The following is a 22,891-nucleotide window of genomic DNA, read 5'->3' on the forward strand; positions in this document are numbered from 1 at the left end:
TATGTGCCGTGTCTCTAAAATTTAAAATATACAAATATATATATATATATATATATATTAAAAATAACAATAGTATCAACTTAATATGTTACTTACAAGGATTAAAATGTGAATAGCTGAACAAGTCTTGGGTACATAATAAGCACTCAAGACATGGCAGTTCCATCATTCATTATGAGTCTCCACCACGTCCAGAGACCACATACAAAACATTCATGAAATTAAAGTGAACAGGGCAGGCAAAATGAGAATTTAGGAACTTTCAGTCCAAGGAATTTTGATACTTACTATTGAACCAGCTGCATTCAGGGAACCCGCCAGCTGATAATTAACTACTGACAACATCCAACACTTCCGGAATACACGATACAACTCTTTGGCTAATAGCTCGGCAGAATTGAAGTCTGGCTCATAAGTGACACTAAAATGTAAGAGATGCAAAAACTGAAAAATTATATTTATAAGGAGAATGTTCAGGGGTTTGCTCAGGTTTTCAACTGTTTTCCCACCCCTAGAATTCAGAAGAGACTATTGTGTAAGACTATGTATCCTGCACTCACCACATATCTTACTAATTTAACACAATCATTTCTCTATGCTCAATAAAAATAATATCTTTTATTGATTGCACATACTAAGACTAGAAGGTATGGTGAAAAGAGAATTGGATTTAGAGTCAAAAGACTGGAGTTCAAGTCCTCCTCCTGCTCTTTAACAGTGCCTCAGGCACATCCTGTATGAGTCCGTTTCTAGGTCTATAAAATTGGGTTAAAAAAACAGGGGCCAGCAGGTGGCATGGTGATTAAGGCACAGGACTCCCACATGGCTGACCACAGTTCAAGTCCTGGACCCGGTGGCTTGAAAATCATATTGGGTATTTGTACATGCATGCCCCAAGTCCCAGGAGGGGAGTGAAGAAGAAGAGATTGTGACATGGCTGTTCCCCCTGACGGGTGATTTCTCACTTTCCTCCATTGTCTCTGTCTCTCTTTGGTGAGTGCGAGCATGCACTTATGGCAAAAAAAAAATACATACACACATGCATAAATACATACACAAAACTTGCCCAGCATTTCCATGAGGGTTAAATGAGAATTTATACAAAAGCCTTTTGAAGTCTATAAAACACCTTGTAGAAACTTCGAGGTAACTTTCATTTCTAGGTGGTAATTCTCTTGCTTTATTAGAATGAATCATTCAAACTGGATAAGTTTGGCCCAACACGTCAGAGGTGTGCTATTCACACCACTCAGAGGTGACAGCTCAGGGGTCTATGTTCAGGACAGATACCTCTTAGAGGAACTGCAGGAACACCTACAGGTTTCTGTAATATCGTTAAACTCGCCAAACCCTGTGGGAAAGTGAAAAGAAGAGTGGTGAGGTCTCAGACTGTTTCACTTAGTCACTCAATTTTATGAGAAGAACACAAAATTAGCTCCTGACTAGCCAGCACATCTGTACTTTAGGTTCTTTGAGTTTCTATTATGAGACAACAGATAATGACCCAAGATAGGATTTCATCCAAAATTTCACCAGTATATAACTGAGAGGCCAAAGAGATACTGGATTACAATAACTATCAGGTTTTTTTTTTTTTTCTCAATTCTATGAATGTGATGAGAGATTAGCTACTAAGACATTTGAAACAAGAACAGGTACTGGTTTTGTGGCACGATGGTAATGTGTTGCTCTACAGAAGCGAAATCCCATGTGGTAACTCTGGTCGAAATCCCCTGCCTCGTCAACCTGAAACACACCAGAGACATAGGTGGAGTGCTCAGGATCCCACAGGAGGACTGGAGGAAGAGGATAGCAGTGTGGCCAGACCTTACGGAAGGTGCTTTTCCCTCTTTCTCTCCCTCCATCTCTCTCCTTCTTATGCACATGTGCACACACTTTATCATGAATAAAGAAAAAAACTTAAAAAACAAGTAGTAAAAAAGAATTTTTTTTTTTATATTGATGACATACTCTGATCTCGGGAGAAGTTTCTTTGAAATGCCACTGTAACGTGGTATTGTGTGTGATGCCATCAGCATGTGTGTGTGGAGGGGGTGAGGGAGGGAGGCAGTCATATTCAGTGAATTTCCAAATCTTACCTAAATTAACAAATTCAAAGAAGTCGTATTTGCAGGCCCCTTTCACCACAGGAGAGTCAGTAGGTGTTTCAGCCATTGGGCTGACCTGCAACACAGCATAACCTAGAAAATGAAAAGAAAGCGGGTTGTCACCCACAAGAAGAAAATGAAAAACTGCACAAGTGCAACACCCAACTACATAAAAATTGGGTAATGAGATGGGATAAAAGTTTATGTTAAAAGAATTAAATATTTAAGCTTCATTTGCTAAAAAATGTGCAGCAAGCTATTTTTGTGTTTCTTGTGTTTTTTTGTTTTGTTTTTATAGTTTTTTGCCTTAGGGCATGCACAGTCACCAGAGAGAGAGAGACAGAGACAGTGAGAAGAAAAGTGAGGAATCACTCCCAAGGGGGATGGCCATGCTGCAATCCCTTTTCTCCCATTCGTCTCCCAGGATCTTGGGCGTGTAGGCATACATACCTGGTGTGATTTTCAAGCCACCAGGTGTGGGACTCGAACAACAGTGGGTCATGTGGGAGCCCAGTGCTGTAACTGCTACACTATCTGGTGGCCCCATTGTGCTTTGTTAGTTAGAAATATTTTTTCTGTGTTCATGATATAGCTTGTACGTGCACATGTGAGAGAAAGAGAGAAAGAGAGACATTAGCACCCTCCATGGGTCTGGTCAATCTCCATGCTCTAGATCGTCAGACACTGGGCATTTATGCACGTGCCTGGTGCGTTAGGCTGTCCAGATGTGTCCTTACAGGTACTGTGATTAAGTGAAACAGACTGATGAGAAGATGGGGAGTATTAGGACTTAATCGTAGTGAGACTGCTTTTAGGTATATATATATATATATCTCCATAATACAAATTTCCATAACACAAAGTTTTAAAAAAATGAAAGGATAGAAAAACAATCTCAGCTTTCCAGTGAGACAAAAGAGTACAGGAGACATAAATATTTTCCTGGATTGAAGTGTCCCCCCAAAACTTCATGTTCACCTGGAACCTGTGAGTGTGACCGTCTTTGTAAAGAGGGTCTCTGCAGATGTATCAGGTTAAAATGAGATCATAATGGATTAGGATGGGGTCTAAGTCCAACAAAACCAGGGTCATATAATGAGGAAAATTAGGAGACAAAGTAATAAAGATGCCATGTGAACACAGATGGGACTGATGTGTCTACAAGCCCAGGGATAGTAAAAAATGACTACACCCACCAAAAGCTGGAAGAGAAGCATGGAAGAGATTGTTCCTCAGAACTATCAAAGGAAATCAACTCTTAACAACAATTTGATTTCTAATTTCTGGTCTCCACAACTGTGAGAGGGTAAATGTTTGTTTATGTCACTCATTTCATACAGTTTTGCTACAACACTCCTAGGAAACTATACACTGTCTAGTTTAACTCAAGTCTATGGCACAACATAAGGAAATGGCAGGAGATGTCTGTTAGAAAAGCAGGAAGATCTAGATCCTACAAGATTAAAAATCCCAGGACAAAATATGGACTAAATTAAAGCCATTTTAAAAGATGAGAAGCTGGGAAGAAAGGGTGGCATTTGGTTAAGGCACTGGACTCCCATGTGGTGGACTGGAGTTCGGATACCTGACCTGGTGGCTTGAAACTCATGCCAGGTACGTGTGTGTGTGTGCGCCCAAAATCCCAAGAGGAAAATAGAGGAGATGGAATAGATGGAATTGTGGCACAGTCATATCCCAAGGGTTGATTTCTCACTTTCTATCTCTTTATTTCTCTGGTGAGTACATGCCCCTATAGAAAAAAAAATATCTTAAAAAAAAGGAGAGAGAGAGAGAAGTTATGCTCTAACAAGACAGATGTTTGCAGCATCAGCTTGAAGAAAGAAGCTGTAAGTAAAGAGAGAAATTAAAGGTAGGGAATCTGTGTGGGGCCCTAAATGCAGTTCTTACACAATGACTAGCCAGGTACTAAAAAAAAACATATAGGCAGAGAGCTGTTATTAAGAAGTCAGTACTGATTTGTCCACTAACTAGAAACAGTGGACAGGGGCCCAGGAATATGGAAGAAGAAAGAGTTAAAGATAAAGCTCAGTGTTATGGTTTGTTACCTGTTATGTATGAATGTGTTCCCTAAAAACTCACATGTTGATAATTTGCTTACAATAGGACTAAGAGAATGAAAACATCAACTGACTAGCATATTGAAGGTAGGGCTTTTGGAAGAAGAATAGAATTAAGGTCAGCAGTGTGGTGTCTTCCTAATTTACTCCTGGTGGGTGACAAGGAAAGGGAATAAGACTAAAGACACACACGTGAGCTCTTATCCCCCATCATGTTGTAATGGAGCCAACAATTCTCACCAGATGTGTTTTCTGGACCGTGGATCTCCAGAGTGTGAGCAAAATAAACCTTTATTACTATAAATTACTCAGACTTGGGTGTTTTCTGTTATTAGCAACTGCCTTAGTCTGTTATTGCACTGCTAAGAGAAATAACCTGAGACTTGGTGAATTTATAAAATTTGCAGATTGGGGCCAGTGGGTGGTGTGCTTCTTGGGGTGTCAGACTCCGGCATAAACAACTGTAGCTTGAGTCCTGGACCTGGGGGCTTGGGAACCATGCCTGGCACATGTGTGTGTCCAAAATTCTGAGAGAAGAAAGGAAGAGAGGGGATTAAAGCATGGATGTCCCCATGGGTGGTGATTCTCACTTTCCATCTCTGTCTGTCTTTCTCTGGCAGGCACACACACCCTATGGCATAAAGCAAGAAGGGAAAAAAAAGTAGAGGTTTAATGACTCACAGTTCTAGTGGCAGAAAAGTCCATAGGTATTACAAATAGCTGAAGACAGAGACAGAACTTTGAATAGTGTGTGGCATGGCTTATATCCATATGACCTTCTCCCTGCACTGTTACTCTCATTTCCTCTTCTTATAAACCCATCAGAGCTCAATCATGAAGTTCACCCTAACCATGAGTACCACCCTCATCATCTAATCACTAATATCTTGTCAAATACCCCCCTCATTCCACCACCATGATTAGATTAAGTTTTAATTGTATTAATCCTGTTACAATGTCTAAAAGACATGAATTTGACAGGGAATGTATTAAAATGACGGCAGCAACAGAATGGACTAGAACAGCATTAAAATATGAGTCACTTTTTTTTTCCTCACATCCTTCTTCTCCCTATTGGTAGCTTCAAAGGGGATGATCATTGTTACGGTTTAGGTGATGGTTTCATGTTTTGGAATTTTCTGTCTGGAAGTGGTGAGGCTTAGTGGGCAGTGATTGGATCATGCAGGCAACACTCTCATGAATAGATAAATGATGTTTCTAGAGACCAAATGAATTCTAGTTCTCATGAAAAGAGGTTAGTTCTCATGAGAGTTGCTTATTATAGAAGAGAGATGCCTGCAGCTCACTCGCTTTCTCTCTCCCTCTCCCCCTCTCTTTTTTTCTCCTCTCTTTTCTGCAACTGTCTGCCAATCTTCTGTACTTCTGTTTGCTATGTTGTAACCTTATTTTCTTTGTAAATAATCCAGTCTCAGGTATTTCTGTTATCAATGCAAAAACAGACTAAGACAATCATCCATATCACATTCCCTAGTTTTTCTGGCCACAGCTAACTGACCAGTTGTGGACGGTCAACCAAAGCAGGCGTGCTCCCCTGAAAAGCTGGACTGAGAGTCCCACAACACTGAGTTGTTGAACTGTAAGGAACTCCTTTAGCACCCAGGCAACAGGCAGAGCTAGAACCAAATGTCAGGACTGTATAGGAGAAGTCAGGCTACAGAAAAAAGAGGATGAAACAATTACTCAAAGAGAAGTAACAAAGCCTCAGAAATGACTGATGCCAGACTGTGTCTGTGCTGGAATGTTCTAACGGGACCCAGATTCATTTCCCATCACTAGGTTTACTGAAAATGTTTTACATATTTTCAATAAATCTCTTCTAATTTAAACCAGTTAGTACATTCAACAGATATTACTTGTACATGCCTATTTTTTTTTCTTGTCAGGAATTGTGCTATGTGTGTATCATATGGAGTAAGTTCTTCCCTTGTTATTGAATATTCTCAATTAAAATATGAGATAAATGGGGCCAGCAGGTGATGTGGTTAAGGTACTGGATCTCACATGGTTGACCATGAGGTCTGAGTTCTAGACCCAGTGGCTTGGAAACAAACAAACGAACGAACAAAAACAAAAACAAAAACAAAAACAAAAAAACCACCAGGTGTGTGTGTGTGTGTCCAAAATCCTGAGAAGAGAATGGAGAAGAAACAACTGTGGTGTGGCCATCCCCACCCAGGGGTGATTTCTCACTTTCTTTCTTTTTCTGTCTCTCTGCAGAGAGTGCATGCATTCTATAGCAGAAAATTAAAATAATAAAGAAAGATACAAGGTAAAGAAAGTCAAAAAGAGAAACAAGCTTTATTTTATCTTTTTTTTTCAGAGACAGAGTCTACCTATGTCATTGTACAGGCTGGTTTCGAAGTTGCAATCCTCCTGCCTCAGTCTCGTGAGTAGCTATAATTACTAATGTGTGCCACAGCACCCATCTAAACAATCTTTAGTTCCTAATCTTTTGCTTTTGTTTTTGCTTTTTTTTTTCCTTTCAAAAGAAAGGAATTGTGAGGGAGTGATAGAGAGATGATTAGTTTAAACATATTAAGTTAGAGTTAATTATGTCTACGGTCAGGTTGCAGATATGACTGTACCAGCAATGAGAAAAATTAAATGTTTTAAGTAATCCAGAATGAAGTATTAAGTTAGAGTTTTTGGATGCCAAGCAGGCGAGTATGTTTGACAAGTCCCAGTAGTGTAGAACAAATACTTAGACAAGAATTATGAGAAGACAAAGACAAATTCAGGAGACATCAATGAGAGGGAATAGCTGAAGCTGATGTTGTAAATAAAATCTGCCAGGAAGTGAACCCAGATGGTTCCTGATTTATGGTGGTTCATCTTACAATTTTGCGACTATGATGGTGGGAAAGCAATGTGTATTCAGTAGAAACTATATTTGAGTACCTATATAAACATTTTGCTTCTCATTTTCAGAACAATAATCAACAAATTACATGAACTATTCAACACTTTATTATAAAATAGGGTGTGTGCTAAATAATTTTGCCCACCTGTAGGCTAACATAAATGGTTTGACCACATTTAAGGTTAAGTCAGGTTAACTTACTGTGTTCAGTTGGCTAATTGTATTAAGTGCATTTTGACTTACAATATTTTTTATGTACAATGGGTTTATTGATGTATAAACCCACTAAAAGTCAAGGAGCATCTGAATAGACAGAAATAAAAAAGTAGATAGGACAGGAGGCAGGACTCAGATTTAGGAACTGGTGAGAAAGTGGCAAACCCTAGTGTCAGTTCAAGTGCCCTTCTCTGGGCCTCAGAATGAGTCAAGTTGCTCCTACTTGGTGTCATGCTGCTCTGGGGCATTGTGCCTGTTCTACAAGTTACCCTACACTGCGTCCTTGACCTCTGCTCCAGCACCTAAGCTTGAAGGAAGAAGCATTCCTATGTATTGTTGATTTCCCAGCATCCAGCACATTGCAGGCTTTCTGCTTGTTGAATGACTGAAGATACTACTTGGAAAAGGGAAAAAATATGTAGAGCAAACAGGAGAATACTGTGTAATGAAAAAAAAGAGGGGGAGGAGGGGTGATATCAGCAACTGCAAAGCATAAAAATAGGATGAAGCTCAAGAAAATAAACTAAAACAAACACTGACAACTGGATGGCATCCCAAGCCAAAATATCATAAACAGTGAGGATTATATAGGTTGCTCAAGACATTTTAGACAAAGGATTTAAAAATATACTTCAGGATTTGACAGAGAAGAAGAAATTTATGTGGAGAATGCAGCATGAAACTCTCCTATACTTACCTTCATAGCCACTGTCTGAAGAAGTGGATGATCCAGATTCTTGCTTTATGTTGGTATATAAGGTCACGTCAGAGTCAACTTGATCATTCCCAGCTGATCCACTGGCCTCTTCTTTACTCCAACTCTCTGTCTGCTGTTGAGTCAGGATGTTACACTTCATTTTCTCCATTGCTGATATAATCATATCTGCAACATAAAAGTGAGCATTTTCCTGCAGAAAAAGAAAACAAATTAAAATATGCCCAAACATAACCAACTTCTTTTTTCTTTTTTACATAAAGGAGTGTATGTAGTATATCACATTTGAAAAATTATAAAGTTCAGCCAGGCTTGTGGTACAGTGCTTACGTGTAAGGAAGCTGGAGCCCACATGGTCTACAGGGGTTAAAGTGGCAGTATTGGTGGCTTATAAAGCACATTGAGCATCTGCCCAGGTTCTGGACAGGATGAGAATTAGAGGGAAAAGGACTGTGGTGTGACCAGGCTCTACTGAAGGGTCCTCTCTCTTTTTAAAAATTTGCTGTAGGGTTTGTGTCTATTGCCAGGCAGGGAGATAGAAAGAGAGAGAGAAAGTAACAAAGCACTCTTGAGGAGGATGGCCTCCATTTCCCTCTCAGGGTTTTGGGCAGGCACACACAAGTGTCTGATATGTATTTCAAGCCACTGGATCCAGGGCTTAAACTATTTAGTCAGCCATGTGGGTTCTAGCCACCTTAACCACCATGCCACACACTGGGCCTCTCTCTCTCTCTCTCTCTCTTTTTCTGCCCATGAGTACACATGTGCTGTCTGTCATAAAAAAGGAAAAAAAAAGGTTTATTTAATTATCATATGACTTGTGACACATACCATTCAGAGACATAGATTTAGCCTTCTCTAATGAACAGATAACCCAAGTTAAATTTCTTCTTATAGAGACCAGCAGATGGTGTAATGGTTACGTTGCTGGACTCCCACGTAATCGACCGTGGTTTGAGTTTCGGACCCAGTGGCTTAAAATTCAGGATGGATGTGTGTGCGTGCGTGCCCAAGATCCCGAGAGAATGGAGGAGAAGGAATTATGGCATGGCCATCGCCCCTAGGAGCTGATTTCTCACTTTCTGTCTCTCTGTCTCTGTGTGTCTCCTGTGAGTGCACGTGTCCTATAGGAAAAATCTCTCATAAAAAAATTCGTCTTATATAAAACTCTAGGCTGGTGATGGGCCAATGGCAGACATCACTTATCAATGACAGGAAGCTTTTCAGCTGAGTGAACACATTCAGTACCTCAGAAGGAACCCTTTTCAGCTTAGTGGAATCGCCATGTCTCATCAAATCGAAGCTTCCAGATTTAAATCAGAACAGCATTATCTAAGAGATCGAAACTCTCTGTGCTTAACAAAAAGAAGATAGCATTCACCTTTTCTATATCAACAGGCAGCACAAATGCCTCTGGTGAGAAGGAATTCAAAGAAATGCTTCTTCCACCAACTGTAACAGCACCTGCCAATATAGCAAGTTATTAAAATGGAAAAAAGTCAGTTCAAATAGGATCTAAGAAAACAAAATAATTCTAGAGAGCAGCTTTTATATACTTGAAAATAAATGTAATCGATCTTATTAACAGAAGGAAAGATAAAAATTACATGAGCATATCAATACATGTATAAAAAGCATTTGATAAAATACAATATCCCTTCATGATTAAGAATCTTAGCCAAACAGGGAGCAGCAGTTAGCGTAATGGCTATGTTGCTAGACTCCTATGTAGTCTTACTGCAGTTTGAGTCCCGACCCGGTGGCTTAAACTCACGCTGGGCGTGTGTGCGTGTGTGCCCAAGATCCTGAGAGGAGAATGGAGGAGAAAGGATAATGGTGTAACCATCTCCCCTGGGGGTGATTTCTCGCTTTCTGTCTCTCTGTCTCTCTCTGTCTTTCAGGCGAGCTCATGTGCCCTATAGCAAAAACCTCTCCAAAAAAAATAAAAAAGAATCTTAGCAAAACAAGTATAAAAGGTGTACTTCTCAGGTGGCATAGTGGTTAACACACTGGATTCCCATGTGGTCATCAATGGTTTGAATCCCAGACCCAGTGGCTTGAAACTCATACCAGGTACATGTGTATGTATGCCCAAAATCCCAAGAGGAGAAGGGATTGTGGCATGGTTATCCCTCTGAGGGGAGTGATTTCTCACTTTCTGTCTGGGTGTCTCTGACTCTCCAGTGAGTGCATGCAACCCATAGCAAAAGTCTCTAAAAAAAAAAAAATAAAATAGTAACTTATCAACACAATAAAATCCATATGAGACAACTCATAGCTAACATTACTGAATAGCAAAAAGTTGAAAGTTTTCCCACTAGAAACTGGAACAAGACAAGGCTGCCCACTTTTCCCACTCCTTTTCAATATACTACTGGAAGTCCTAGCCACTGCAACCCAACAAGAGAGTAAAATAATAGGCATTTAGATAGGAAAAGAAGTGAAATTATCCCTATTTACAGACAACATGATTATATACATAAAAAATCCAAAAGAATCCATGAAAGAAAAAAAAAAATCCTAGAAGTGATAAATGAATTCAGTAAAGTGGGAGGACACAAAATCAACATACGAAAATCTATAGCATTTTTATACCCTAACATTGAACAGATTGAGGCAGAACTGAAGAAAGTAATCCCATTTACAACAGCGGCAGAAAAATAAATAAAGTTCCTAGAAATGAACCTAACCAAAAAGGTGAAAGACCTCTATAAAGAGAACTATAAAAAACTGGAAGAAGAAACTGAGTGCAACACACACACACACACACACACACAAAATGGAAATCATCCCATGTTCATGGACTGGAAGAACTAATATAATCAAAATATCAATCCTACCCAAGTTAATTTACAAATTTGGTGAAATTCTGATCAAATTACTGGTCATGTTCCTTACATAAATAGAAAAATACAATCATAAAATGTGTCTGGAATCATATAAAGCTCCATATTGCCAAAGCAATACTCTACAAAAAGAATTAAGTAAAAGGCATCTCACTACCCAGCCATGAAATATATTAAAAATCTGTTATAATCAAAACAGCATGGTACTGGCAGAATCATAGACACATAGACCAATGGAACAGAATTTAGAATCCAGAAATAAACCTTAAAACATAGAGCCAACTGATTTTTGACAAAGGGCACAGACAATTTAGTAGGGAAAAGATCTCTTCAGCAAATGGTACTGGAAAAACTGGGTATCTATCTGAATAAAAATGAAACTAGATTCCTGACTCTCGCCACTAACAAAAATAAACTCAAAATGGATCAAATATTGAAATGTAAAGCCTCAAACTATAAAGCTACTTGTGGGGACCAGCAGTTAGTGTAATGGCTATGTTGCTAGACTCCCATGCAGTCACCCGCGGTTCGAGTCCTGGACTTAAAACATGCCGGGCATGAGTGCATGCGTGACCATGATCCTAAGAGGAGAATAAAGGAGAAGGGATTGCGGCATGACCATCCCCCCTGGGGGGTCATTTCTCACTTTCTGTCTCTCTGTCTCTGGAGAGCTCACACGCCCTGTAGCAAAAACCTCTCCAAAAGAGAAAAAAAAAAAAGCTACTGTGGAAAACACAAGAAAAACTTAGAGATACTGGAGTAGGCAAAAATTTCTTACATAAGACCCACAAAGCACAGGCAATCATTTCAAAAATAGACAAATGGAATTATGTCAAGCTAAAAAGTTTCTGCACAGTAGAGAAAATAATATTTAGAGTGAAGAGATACCCCACAGAATGGGAAACAATAGTTGCAAACTATGCTACAGATAAGGGACCAATAACCACAAAACATAGGAAACTCAAGCAGCCCACCTGCAAGAAAATGACTAACCCAATTAAAAAAATGGGCAAATGAACTGAACAGATAACTCTCTAAGACAGACATATGAATGGTCAAAAAGCAAATGAAAATATGTTCAACATTTCTTATCATAAAGGAAACGCAAATCAAAAACACAATGAAATACTACTTAACCCCAGTCAGAATGGCTAAGATAAAAAAAAAGAAATAAAGAATGACAAGTGCTGGTGAGGTTATTGTATTAAGGGGATCCTCCTATACCACTCATGAGAATGTAAATTAGTACAGCCACTAATTTAGAGGAGAACAATATGGAGGTTCTTCAAAAATCTATAAATAGAACTACCACATGACTCAGTAATTCCACCCCTTGGTATTTACTTAAACAATAGCAGAACACTCAGTCAGAATGACACTTACACATTTGTATTTATCTTAGCATTATTCACAATTGCTAAGACATGGAATCAGTCCAAATGCCCCCAAACAAGTGACTGGATAGTAAAATGTGGCATGAATACACTATGGAATACTACTCAGCCATAAAGAAAAATAAGGCCCTGTCATTTGATACAAAGCGGATAAATATAAAAGATTAAATGCTAAGTAAGCTAGACTATGAAAGACAAACATTGTATATCTTCACTCACTATATTCCCAATGTCTATATGCTGGTGCAGAAATTGAATGATTCAAAGATAAAATAATGAAGGCAAGTATAGACATCAGAGACTACATAGGAGGGGTTAGATAGTAAGGGTTTGGAGTGAGGGATTAAGGAATAAAACATTTAACAGACACAAAAACGTAAAGTTCTCTTTTGAAAATGATATATATTGTAATATCTTTGATTTGATAATCATGTACTACATGGGTGCCCTGAAAAACCAAAAACTATATGCTATAAAGGTGTAGACAATAAAATGTAAATAAAAAATTATAAGATATACTAAGACTAAAAACAAAACAAAATAAGAAACCCAACACAATTCTATCATGAATGAGAATGGATGACAGAAGAGGAAAGCCCCTTCTGATGGTAGGTCTTGCAGATATGGCAATCATTTCTATGAGAAGCTATTGGAAGAATTGGGTGGTATCCTCAGGAAGGCCTGGGAGAACCTCTGAAGGGGAAGAGATCAATGAGGCAGAGGGTGGAAAGAGAAATGTATCATGGGAAATATGTAAAGGAGATGGGGAAGGATGGAAAGGAAGAGCTCAGAAATAGGGCCATAACAATATGAAACCACATCTGCAAGTCACTGCAATTGACCCAAAAGTCCCTGTTTGCAGAAGCAATATCCATCTGATAAAAGTCGGCATTGCTTCTCTAAAGTTTTCATTTTCCTGTCAAACACTAGAACTGTTTGCAGAAGCAATATCCATCTGATAAAAATTTCTGAGTTGTGCCAACCTACTGAGAACAAAACACTGCTAGTGTCCTTGTGGTTAAACAGCATTCAGAGTGTCAGAGTTGCGAGTGAGATACTCAAATCCCTTGCTTTAAGATAATGAAAGTGGCTGTTGCTTAGAAAACTTTGGACTCAGGTTCAGAAACCATCTGGGATGGCAAGCTTTTTTTTTTTTTTTTTTTTTTTTTTTTAAGGAGGATTTTGCACTCACTGGAGAGACAGAGAGACAGAAAGTAAGAAATCACTCCCCGGGGGCATAGCCACACCACAATCCCTTCTTCTCCTTTCTCTTCTTGGGATCTCGGGAACACACATGCACCCAGTGTGAGGTTTAAGCTACCAGGTCCAGGACTCAAAATGCAACTGTGTGGGAGTCCAGCGACATAACCATTATGCCATCTGCTGGTCCTGGCAAGCTTTTTAATTTAGATATTATTTTAATTGATAATAATATTTTCTAAAACTTTATTTTATTCCATTTATTATCCTTTTTAAATAAAGCATAAGGGCTTTTGCTCTCTTTTTAGTTTAGTTTTTATTTTTATTATTAACACATTAATTGTGCATATTTTGTAGTACAGTATGATTTTGCAGTACATGAATATAATATGTAATGACCAAATTGGGGTAATTAGTATATCCATCATCTCCAACATTTTTCATTACTTTGTGTTGGGACCATTTAAAGTCCTCACTTTTGGCTATTGTGAAATATGCAATGAATTATTGTTAACTATAGTTAATACCTTACAGCGTCATAGAACATCAAAAAACTGGAATAAGTTCCAGTGCTCTATAGAACTATAGTTGGCAAAACTTTTCTGTAAAGGACTAGGTAGTAAATGCCGTAGGATTTTAGGCCATTCAGTATCTGTTGCAACTATTTCACTCTGCCATGTTAGTGAAACTGGGTGAAAACACTATAGACAAAACAAAGCTTTATTAAAATAGGAAGCTGGTAGGATTTGGCTTGTAGGTCAGAGTTTGCAGATCATTAGTAAAGAGGAGAAAGCACAGAGAAAAGTCAGAGTGAATTCCAGTTTCAGTTTTCCCTTTACATCAAAACGTTCTGATCCTTTAAATTGGATAATTATCATCTTAGGACCTTAAGATAAATAATGTGAAAGTGCTTTGTAAATGTGTAGGTCAAGCAAACAGATAGATCTGCAGTGTTGTTTCCTATAGCCTCAGGAAATGCTTACTTCAGTGGTCTTGCCTCTAGCGTATTTTCTCTTGCGTTGCTGTGGTCATAGGAAAATTGGTCTTAGTGGCCAACATCTACTCATTGCTGACTCCACACCAAAGAAAGAACCAGATCATTCAGGACTTCTTTTATTTTAACCCCATGCATGAGTCAGTTTGCCACATTGAAGAGAGATTCTCAGAGCACCAAGTGGTTTTTTAAGGGCACTGAGGAAAACTTTTGGGAGTCCTTTGCACAAAAATAGCTGGGGCACCTATCTCCTTTCTGGGAAGAAGGCAAAGTTACAGGATAATTTTATACTATATAATGACTTCCTGTGTATTGACACAATAAAGGATTTCAGGCAGGGTCCGGTTAGAGCTAAAGATCATCTTCAATGTGTAAGTTGTCACTGTGGGGTGCTTGGTTGGGGAGAGGGTTTTTCATGAGCCAATCTAATAGCAGACTAATGTCTTACTTAGCCACCACTAAATTTGCAAGACACACTCTATACTGAGAAATATCCACACCCAAAGGGGTAAATGAATGGGGGGGGGGGAAGGCCTGTAATCAGTCTTGTTTTGCTCAATTTTGATTATCTCAAAATCAGCCTTCAAAAGGTTATCTGAAGTCTGCTATTCTTAAGCTATGAATTACGTGTTAAAGATTGTTATCTGATTTCTCAAACACTACCCAGAGAACAAATAAGCCCCATATTTTAGATAAGGAGGCAGATGAGTTCTTAACAGTGTGAAATTAAAAAATTCATAGATAAATAGGCAGTTAGCAGGCAGGCAGACAGCTTTCAAAAGTGTTTCAAGAGAATAAACTTTATTTTTGGTTAACACAATTATTTGGACTAGGTTCTAATAGAAATATAAATTAATAATGATAAGTAAAAATACACTGTAAGAAATTTTTAACAATAAAATAAACATGCTTCAAATTATAACAATAGCTAATTTGTTGACTCATAAGTGGCACTTTGCATAAATGATCTATTCTATGAATTTAGATGTTTAGAAATTTGTATGTTACCTCATGGCAATGAGATCCTATGTTTTAATAAAAAGAGGTTTTATACAGCCTTTGAGGGGAACTGTAGCTGTTTTTCTGTTATTGTTGTTTTTGTTTTGTTTTTTAGGTTTTTGCCATAGGGTGCGTGTGTTCAGTAGAGAGAGACAAAGAAAGAGAAAATGAGAAATCATTCCCCAGGAAGGATGGCCACTCTTTAGTCATCTTGCTTCCATTCGCCTCTTGGGTTTCTAGACATGCATGCACACACACCCAGTCACCTGGTCCAGGATTTGAACCATGGTCAGCCCTGTGGGAGTCCAGCGCCTTAACCATCATACCATCTGCTGACCACAATATAAACCTTTCTTAAACTTTACTATTTTCTCATCACATTCTGTACAGTAACTACAATAGGTAAGGTGAGGTGCTCATCACTTCCATAAGTACTGGTGTGAAATGGAGCTCCTCCTGCCTGTCTGGAAACACGCTCTGCCACCCATACTGAGTTGAGAACACTTTTGACTCTCTTTCTTGCAGACAATTGAATGATCATAAGTTCCCGAAGGCAGACACCAGCTCAAGATGGCTTGTGGTATTGATCACCAACTATGTTGAGTTAAGAAGATAGCATTTTCCTACAGTCTAAGGAGAAAGCAAATACTTGATTGCACCTGTTGTAACCTGCCAAGTGGTTGGGGCTGATGACCATATTAAATAAGCTATGGCATCAGTCGATGTGGAAACCCACAAACTTTTCTCTCATGGAAAAGACAAGAAGGTAGTCTTTAGACCAAGGCAAAGCAACTGTGTGAATAGATAGGAAATGAGGGAAGTTATCAACTAAAGTTACCTTCATCTGCAGAGGCTGCCAGGTGGGAAGGATTGAATAAACTACGATCAGCCTCCAGATGTGGGGAAGTGCTCTCAGGGTTAGTGAGCAGAGGTACCTGAGGCAGGTGCCCTGAGAGCACCACCTGCTCTTCTGTGGTGGTCAAAGAGGAGTCACTACTCTTTCCACCTGAGCTGCAGGTGAAGGCACTGCCAGTGAAGTCCGTGGTATCCTTAGACAGTGGTGTCTCTCCCAGGGAGTCCCCAGGGGACCAGGGTGAAAGGCCCGAGGAAGAGTCGGCATCTTTTCCAAAGTGGTTCTCATTGGTCCCTGCTGTTGACAGCTGGGGGGAACAATCCTCCAGTTCTTGCTGCACATCCTGGGGGTTAATCCAGGCAGCTTTGTGCCTCATGACCCTGATGTCTAATTGGCAAGTGGAGTGGTGAGTGTCCAGAAGGCCCGGCAAACTATTAATGGTACCAGAGTCATGGCTGATACTTTCCCAAGTGTCCACGGGAGAATCTTGCTGACCTATAGACTGGGATACCATTTTCCCAGGCTCAGGGTTGTTGTGAATCCATCCCAAAACAGGTAGGAAGAGTTATGTGATAGTTGTTTGTACTATTTAATTAGAGCCTGAAATTCTTCACATAGCCAGCTGGGAGTCTGGAGAGCTTATCTGCAACAAGCAAGAATAGGTCATGATAAATAAGGACTCAGTCATATTTTAATTTCAACATTTTAGGAAGAGGCAAAGAACAACCATGACAACAAAACATTTAAATCTGTACTTTGCTTTATGTAATACAGTAAATTCCACTTGGATTTACAATTTTTTTAAAAGCAACTGTAAAGCTAGCATCAAATCCAGGGGCTTGGCATTGGTGCAAAGAGTAAAAATAATTGAAGAAGCTATAAAGACTCAACTGGTAAATCACATAAAACTGTAAAATATGCATACATCAAAATTATTCCAATAAAATTAAATATCAAATTCAAAATGGGAACGTTATCTGTAGGATACATTTTCATATTTGTGCTAGCATTTCATATTTGCTCTAGGATTTCATAATTTCATATTCATATTCATTCAGATATTCATAGAGACATGTTTCCACATTTGCCCTAGTATTTCTATAAAGTAGGTAAGTGGTATAAAACAGAACAATCAGTAGCACCAAAAACTTTGCTTCACCTAACTTCTATTATAATATTTATAATATCAGTATAGATTTATTAGTAGTTCATAAAATTTAAAGGACATACTATGAACCTAGAATCTATCTTTAGAATGGTCTACTCACTTTTTTTAAACTTATTTATTTTACATTCATTCACTGAACATCATTACAGCATACAAAATGTGATTTCCTATCCAGAATACACTGCATAGTGGTCTAATCATACATATTATTGTCAACAAATAATTTTCCATTTCTTGTTTCTTAAATATATATTTTCCCCCCTATTTCTCACCCTCTGCCATTTCCCACCCTCCTCCCACCCTGTCTCTGGTATCTATAGTTGCTTTTCATTCCTTTTTTCTTTCCTGCATTTTACTGATCCACAAAATATCTTAATTAAACTAACTACTTCAATAGCAACTTCAGCTGATATATAGTTATCTGTGAACACAAGTCTGGCTTTTGGCATGAAGTTCTGTGAGTAGAATGACTATACTATAAAGTAGCACCTGGCTGAGGATATATAGCTTACTGTGGTCATTAAATAGATATTTTTAAAATAAATTTTTAATTTAAAGAAGGGCAGTTTTAACTTTAATAAGTCAAAATCAAAAAATGTTTAGAGTACTTTGCTTAAGACTTAAAGCCAAGAAATAGGTTGGTATTCTGTCCAAACAGTAGGTACATGAACCTATTGGCAGCTCAAGAGAAGACAAAAATCCCCAAATTTGGAAAATAAAGCATAGAAGAAAATCAGTAATGTTGTAGCCAGAAGTCATAAAATTCTATTTCACCAGTTTGGTCTCATGTACTTTATTTTCTTTTGTGGTCTGATCTTTTCATTTAAGTTCTGGAAGATAATATTGAACTCTGAATTTGTTCCTACCATTAAATTGACTATTTTCTTAGTTGTTTTTGAACTCTTATTTCTGTGTGTCTGTATTTAGTTTTCCTGATGTAGTACTCCCTTCAGAACTTCTTGGAGACCTGATCTGTTGTCAGTAAATTCTTTCAATGTTTTTCTGAGAATGTTCTTGTTTTTTCTTTCCAAATGAAGGATTATTTTGCAGGGTATAGTATTCTTGGCTCAAATTGCTTTTCTATCATTATTTTGAATATATTTTCTCATTCTTCCCTTGCTCACATTATTTCTGATGAGAGGTTTGCTGTTGCCAAACTTAGTAACTTGTCTTTGTCTGTGGTTTTGGTCAATCTGAATATAATGTGTCTTGGAGAAGATCTTGGGTTGATTCTATTTGGAGTCCTTTGTATTTCTTGAGGCTGGATTTTTTTTTTTCTTTTTTTGGAGAGGTTTTTGCTATAGGGCATGTGCACTTGCCAGAAAGACAGAGAGAGACAGAGAGAACAGAAAGTGAGAAATCATTCTCCAGGGGGATGGCCACGCCACAATCCCTTCTCCTCCATTCTCTTCTCAGGATCTTGGGCACACACACATCGCCCAGCATGAGTTTAAGTCACCAGGTTTGGGACTCAAACCCAGGTCGATCACATGGGAATCCAGCGACATAGCCATTACACCAACTGCTGGTCCCGAGTCTGGATCTTTGAATGCCTCTCTAGACTTGAAAAGTTTTCTTCCAGTATTTCATGGAATAGATTATCAATGCCAACCAATAGATTATTGGTCTCTTCACCATGTGGGATACTAATTATCCGAATGTTTGGACATTTAATGATATGTAGTATTTCTCGTATATTATTCTCAATTTGTTTTGGCTATTTTCCTCAGTCTTAGTGGTGGATTTTTCTAGTCCAGTGATTCTGTCTTCTACATCAGAGATTTGATCTTCTGTATGATCTAGCCTGCTTTTAATACTTTAAAGCGAGGTTTTGCTTTCCTGCATTACAACATTCTATCAGTTCTATTTGATTCTTTTTTATGGTGAGTATTTCCTCTTTCAGATCATGCAAGAACTTCCTCACCTCGTGGAACTTGTCAGCTCTTTTCTCCTGCCTCTTCTGGAGTTCATTGTCCCTCTTCTCTTGCATCTCTGTTAGCTTTGTCACTGTGAATTTTCAGAGTTCTTTATCAGACATTTCCACAGGTGCCATTGTACTGTCTGTGGATGAAGAGGAGTTATTCTTTTCCCTTGGGGAAGAGGCATTTTCTTAGTTTCTCATATTTCTTGTGCCTCTGCGGTGATTTCTGGTCATCTGATGGGTTATACGTTTCTTTATAATATCTTGAAGTTCAATCTGAGCATTCAGAGGAGTGCAGGAGGAGGTGACCTGTAAAGTCACTGCCATTCTGTTTTTCTCTTTGTGCCACAGATTCAGTGGGAATTGAAGAATAGTTTGATCCTAATAGTATTCAGGTATTTGATTTTGGCTCATTTAACCCTGTCTAGACACTCAGTGCTTGGAGGAGGAGCAGCAAAGTTGTGAAGGTAAAAGAAAAAGGGAAATAAAACAAAGAAAGAGAAAAATAAAAGAAAAAAATACAAAAAAAAGACCTTACAAAAAAATTTTATTCATTTATTTTAAAATCAAAACATGAAAACCATGCAGCACACTCAGCTCTAATAGAGTCTTTGCCTCTCCTAGATGGAAGGGAGGAGAGGTTAGCAAGAGTAAGGAAGATCTGAAAGCCAAGAAAATACCTTAAAAAATTAAACAAAACAAACAAAAAACAGCGATAGAGAGAAGGATATGGGGGTGGGGGGGAGGCTACCCATTCGTGGATGGGCTTTGGAGAGTGAAGGCTCAGCAAAAAACCTTAATTAGTTTGGTCCCTGAAAGTACTATTTCCAGCTCCAATGGAGTCTCTGCCTACCTAGAATGATCTACTCATTTTAAACTCAGTTTTAAGGTTTATAAATGAGGTGATGATTAAAATGCCTAGAGCTACACAAATGAGAAGAACTTTGTCACTGTAATACGGGCTCAGCAAATGCTGCTTTTTACTGTTCTCCTACTGTCCTTTGCTCTATAAAGCTAAAAGACTGAGCTGCAAAAGCTAAGTCCAGCAAAGGGAAAATCTAGAGATAGAAGTGGTTTATCTAGGCACATCTGGCCTAAATGAAGGATAATACAGCACATGCACCATGGTGAACTTGAGACTTTCAAGTTAATTCCAGAGTTCTGAATTCCATCATGATGTGTATGGACAACTCTCACCTGTATGCCTTTATTTCTGACCTCTTCTGAACTCTAGGCAAGCATACCTTACTAGGCATTTGACTTCTGGCTGGTAGGCATTGCAACCTGCCTGATATGTCCCAAACAGACACTGATTTTCACTAAACCTACTTTTCCCCATCTCAGGAAACACACCTCCCCGTTACTCAAGCCTAAAATTTAGAAGTTTTTCTGATCCTCTCCATCCCCAGGTCACCTCCTATAGGCCATCAGCAAGTTTATAGCAATAGCTACCACCCTAATCAGAGTTACCATCTTCTCCCACTTGGATGTTCATCCATAACTTCCCAATGAGTTGCCCTGTTTCTCTTCTTACCCATCTGTTAATATAATCAACAAGTATTCAGGAAGATTTTTTTTTAAGAGAGAGAAATTTTTGGCTATAGGGTGCATGTGCTCACCAGAGAGACAGAGAGAGAGAAAAAAGGCAAGAAATCATCCCCTAGGGGGCGTGGCCACACTACAATCCCTTCTCCTCTATTCTCCTCTCAGGACTTTGGGCACACATGGACACATACCCAGTGTGAGTTTAAGCTGCCGGGTCGGGGACTCGAACCACAGTCGACTACATGGGAGACCAGCAACAAAACCATTATGCCACCTGCTGGTCCCCAGGAAGATCTTTTATAAACCTAAACCAGATTATGTCATTTCCCTTATCAAAATCTCCAATGGATTCTCATCAAATCCAGAATAACACCTAAACTCCTTACCTTGTCCTGAAGGTCTGACATGATGCTGTCCCTGCAGACCTCTATCACGTATCTTTGTCTGTCTTCAGAGCAAGCTCTTCAATCTTCTAAGCTTTTTCCCACCCAGGGCTCTTTTCTGCTTGTAATGCTTTTCCCCCAAATGATCATGCTTCTGTCTCTTTCCTGTCATTTTTGCCTTGGCTTATGAATTACTTCCTCAAAGAAGTCTTTCCTAATCATGTCTCTTAAGGTAGTTCCTCACTCACTTTTTATCACATCACCCTGGTTAGTTTTCTTCACAGTAGTGCTCACTTCCTGATATTTGCTAGCTCCTTACTGTCAGTCTTCCTAGATCCCACCGTTGCCAGACTATAAGCTCCATGAGGGCAAAAGAGCAGGGCCTTTGTTCTCTGCCAAGTCACATCGCCATACCTAGAGTTGCATACAGGGACTCTAAGAATGTTTACAGAGCAAATCCAATGATGTGAAAATGAAGTCAAGAGTCAGAGAAAAGACACATCTGTGGTAAATAACAACTGTACTACTTATCAGGCAAGATTATTCATGCAGGGATAGAAGTGAATCCATGATTCCTAAAGACTGAAATTTTCTCACCCAGTGTTTATAGTGATAAGATACAAGTTCAAAGAGACCAAAAGAAAGTACATAGGGCAATTATTCTGAGAAGTTTTTGAGCTTTTTAATTTGAGGGTCCTTTATTCTAGGTGATACCTTTTGGAATAGTGCAGATGAAAATTCACACACGGTCTTCAAGAATTCCTAGAAAATTAACATTAGAGTACAAGTTTATTTTGGCATAAAAATAATTTGAAATCTGTGTATTTTTTCAAATATGCATTTTCTATGAACTTTTTGAAGATCTCTGTTGTGAGTATGTATATATATTTTATATACAATAGCATATGTACTAATATATATTAATATAAGCAAATGCATCCTAAAAACATTGCATAAGCCCTAAAACATCATTTACAAAATATCATAGGCAAGGGTTATACTAAAGGCCAGAACTTGTGTCCCCAAAGTGCTTCACCTTTTTTCTTTTGACCTCTAATCCCACTTTGTACTCCAGTTTCTCTTTTTTATACATTTTTTCTTCTCCAATAATTTTGTATTTTATATTACAAAAGGAATCCATGACTATACTTTTATAAAATGCTGAGAACACAGAAGCCTAGACTAGAAAGTAAAAAGCCTCATTGCACTAAGCTCCTCGAGTTCTTTTTCATTTTAAGAAATTACCGTACATACATGAGAAGATGTGTTCTTTTAAATACATACACAAAATCATAGTGGATACATCCCATAATTTAACTCATTTTTCTCTCAACAGTATGTCTTAAGAGCACATCTCATTCTTCTTTAATGTCATCACTTTCTATAGTATAAATTTATCATAATTTATTTAGCAAAACATCTATTGGTGAAAATTTATTCTCAACTTTTCACTTTATAATATATATCTCAATGATCATTTTGGTCATGTCTTTTTTAAAATTGACTGTCTTTTAGCAGTTTCTTTGTCTTACTAGTTCTGATCTTAGTTTGAGTCTACAAGTCCTAGTTTACTCTCAGTTTCCTATACAT

The 22,891-nt window shown here is 38.4% G+C and overlaps 1 protein-coding gene across 2 annotated transcripts in view; it reads right to left on the reverse strand.

The window, feature by feature from the left end:
• Nucleotides 1–22,108, reverse strand: part of RUBCNL (rubicon like autophagy enhancer) — a 51,291-nt gene extending 29,183 nt beyond the window's left edge. Inside the window, exons 1-7 of one of the 2 annotated variants that reach the window (XM_027772791.1) lie at nt 22,016–22,108; nt 16,270–16,927; nt 9,380–9,462; nt 7,981–8,191; nt 2,100–2,201; nt 1,291–1,351; nt 289–421 (exon numbers count right to left, since the gene is read on the reverse strand). In XM_027772791.1, coding sequence (XP_027628592.1) covers nt 289–421; nt 1,291–1,351; nt 2,100–2,201; nt 7,981–8,191; nt 9,380–9,462; nt 16,270–16,798 — 1,119 coding nt within the window. In that variant the 5' untranslated portion in view covers nt 16,799–16,927; nt 22,016–22,108. The other variant, XM_027772790.1, reaches the window with a different exon arrangement.
• Nucleotides 22,109–22,891: the final 783 nt, after the last annotated feature.

Source organism: Tupaia chinensis, unplaced genomic scaffold (genome assembly GCF_000334495.1).
Source record: "Tupaia chinensis unplaced genomic scaffold, TupChi_1.0 Scaffold000299_1, whole genome shotgun sequence".
In the NCBI taxonomy this organism is placed as follows: Eukaryota; Metazoa; Chordata; class Mammalia; order Scandentia; family Tupaiidae; genus Tupaia; species Tupaia belangeri.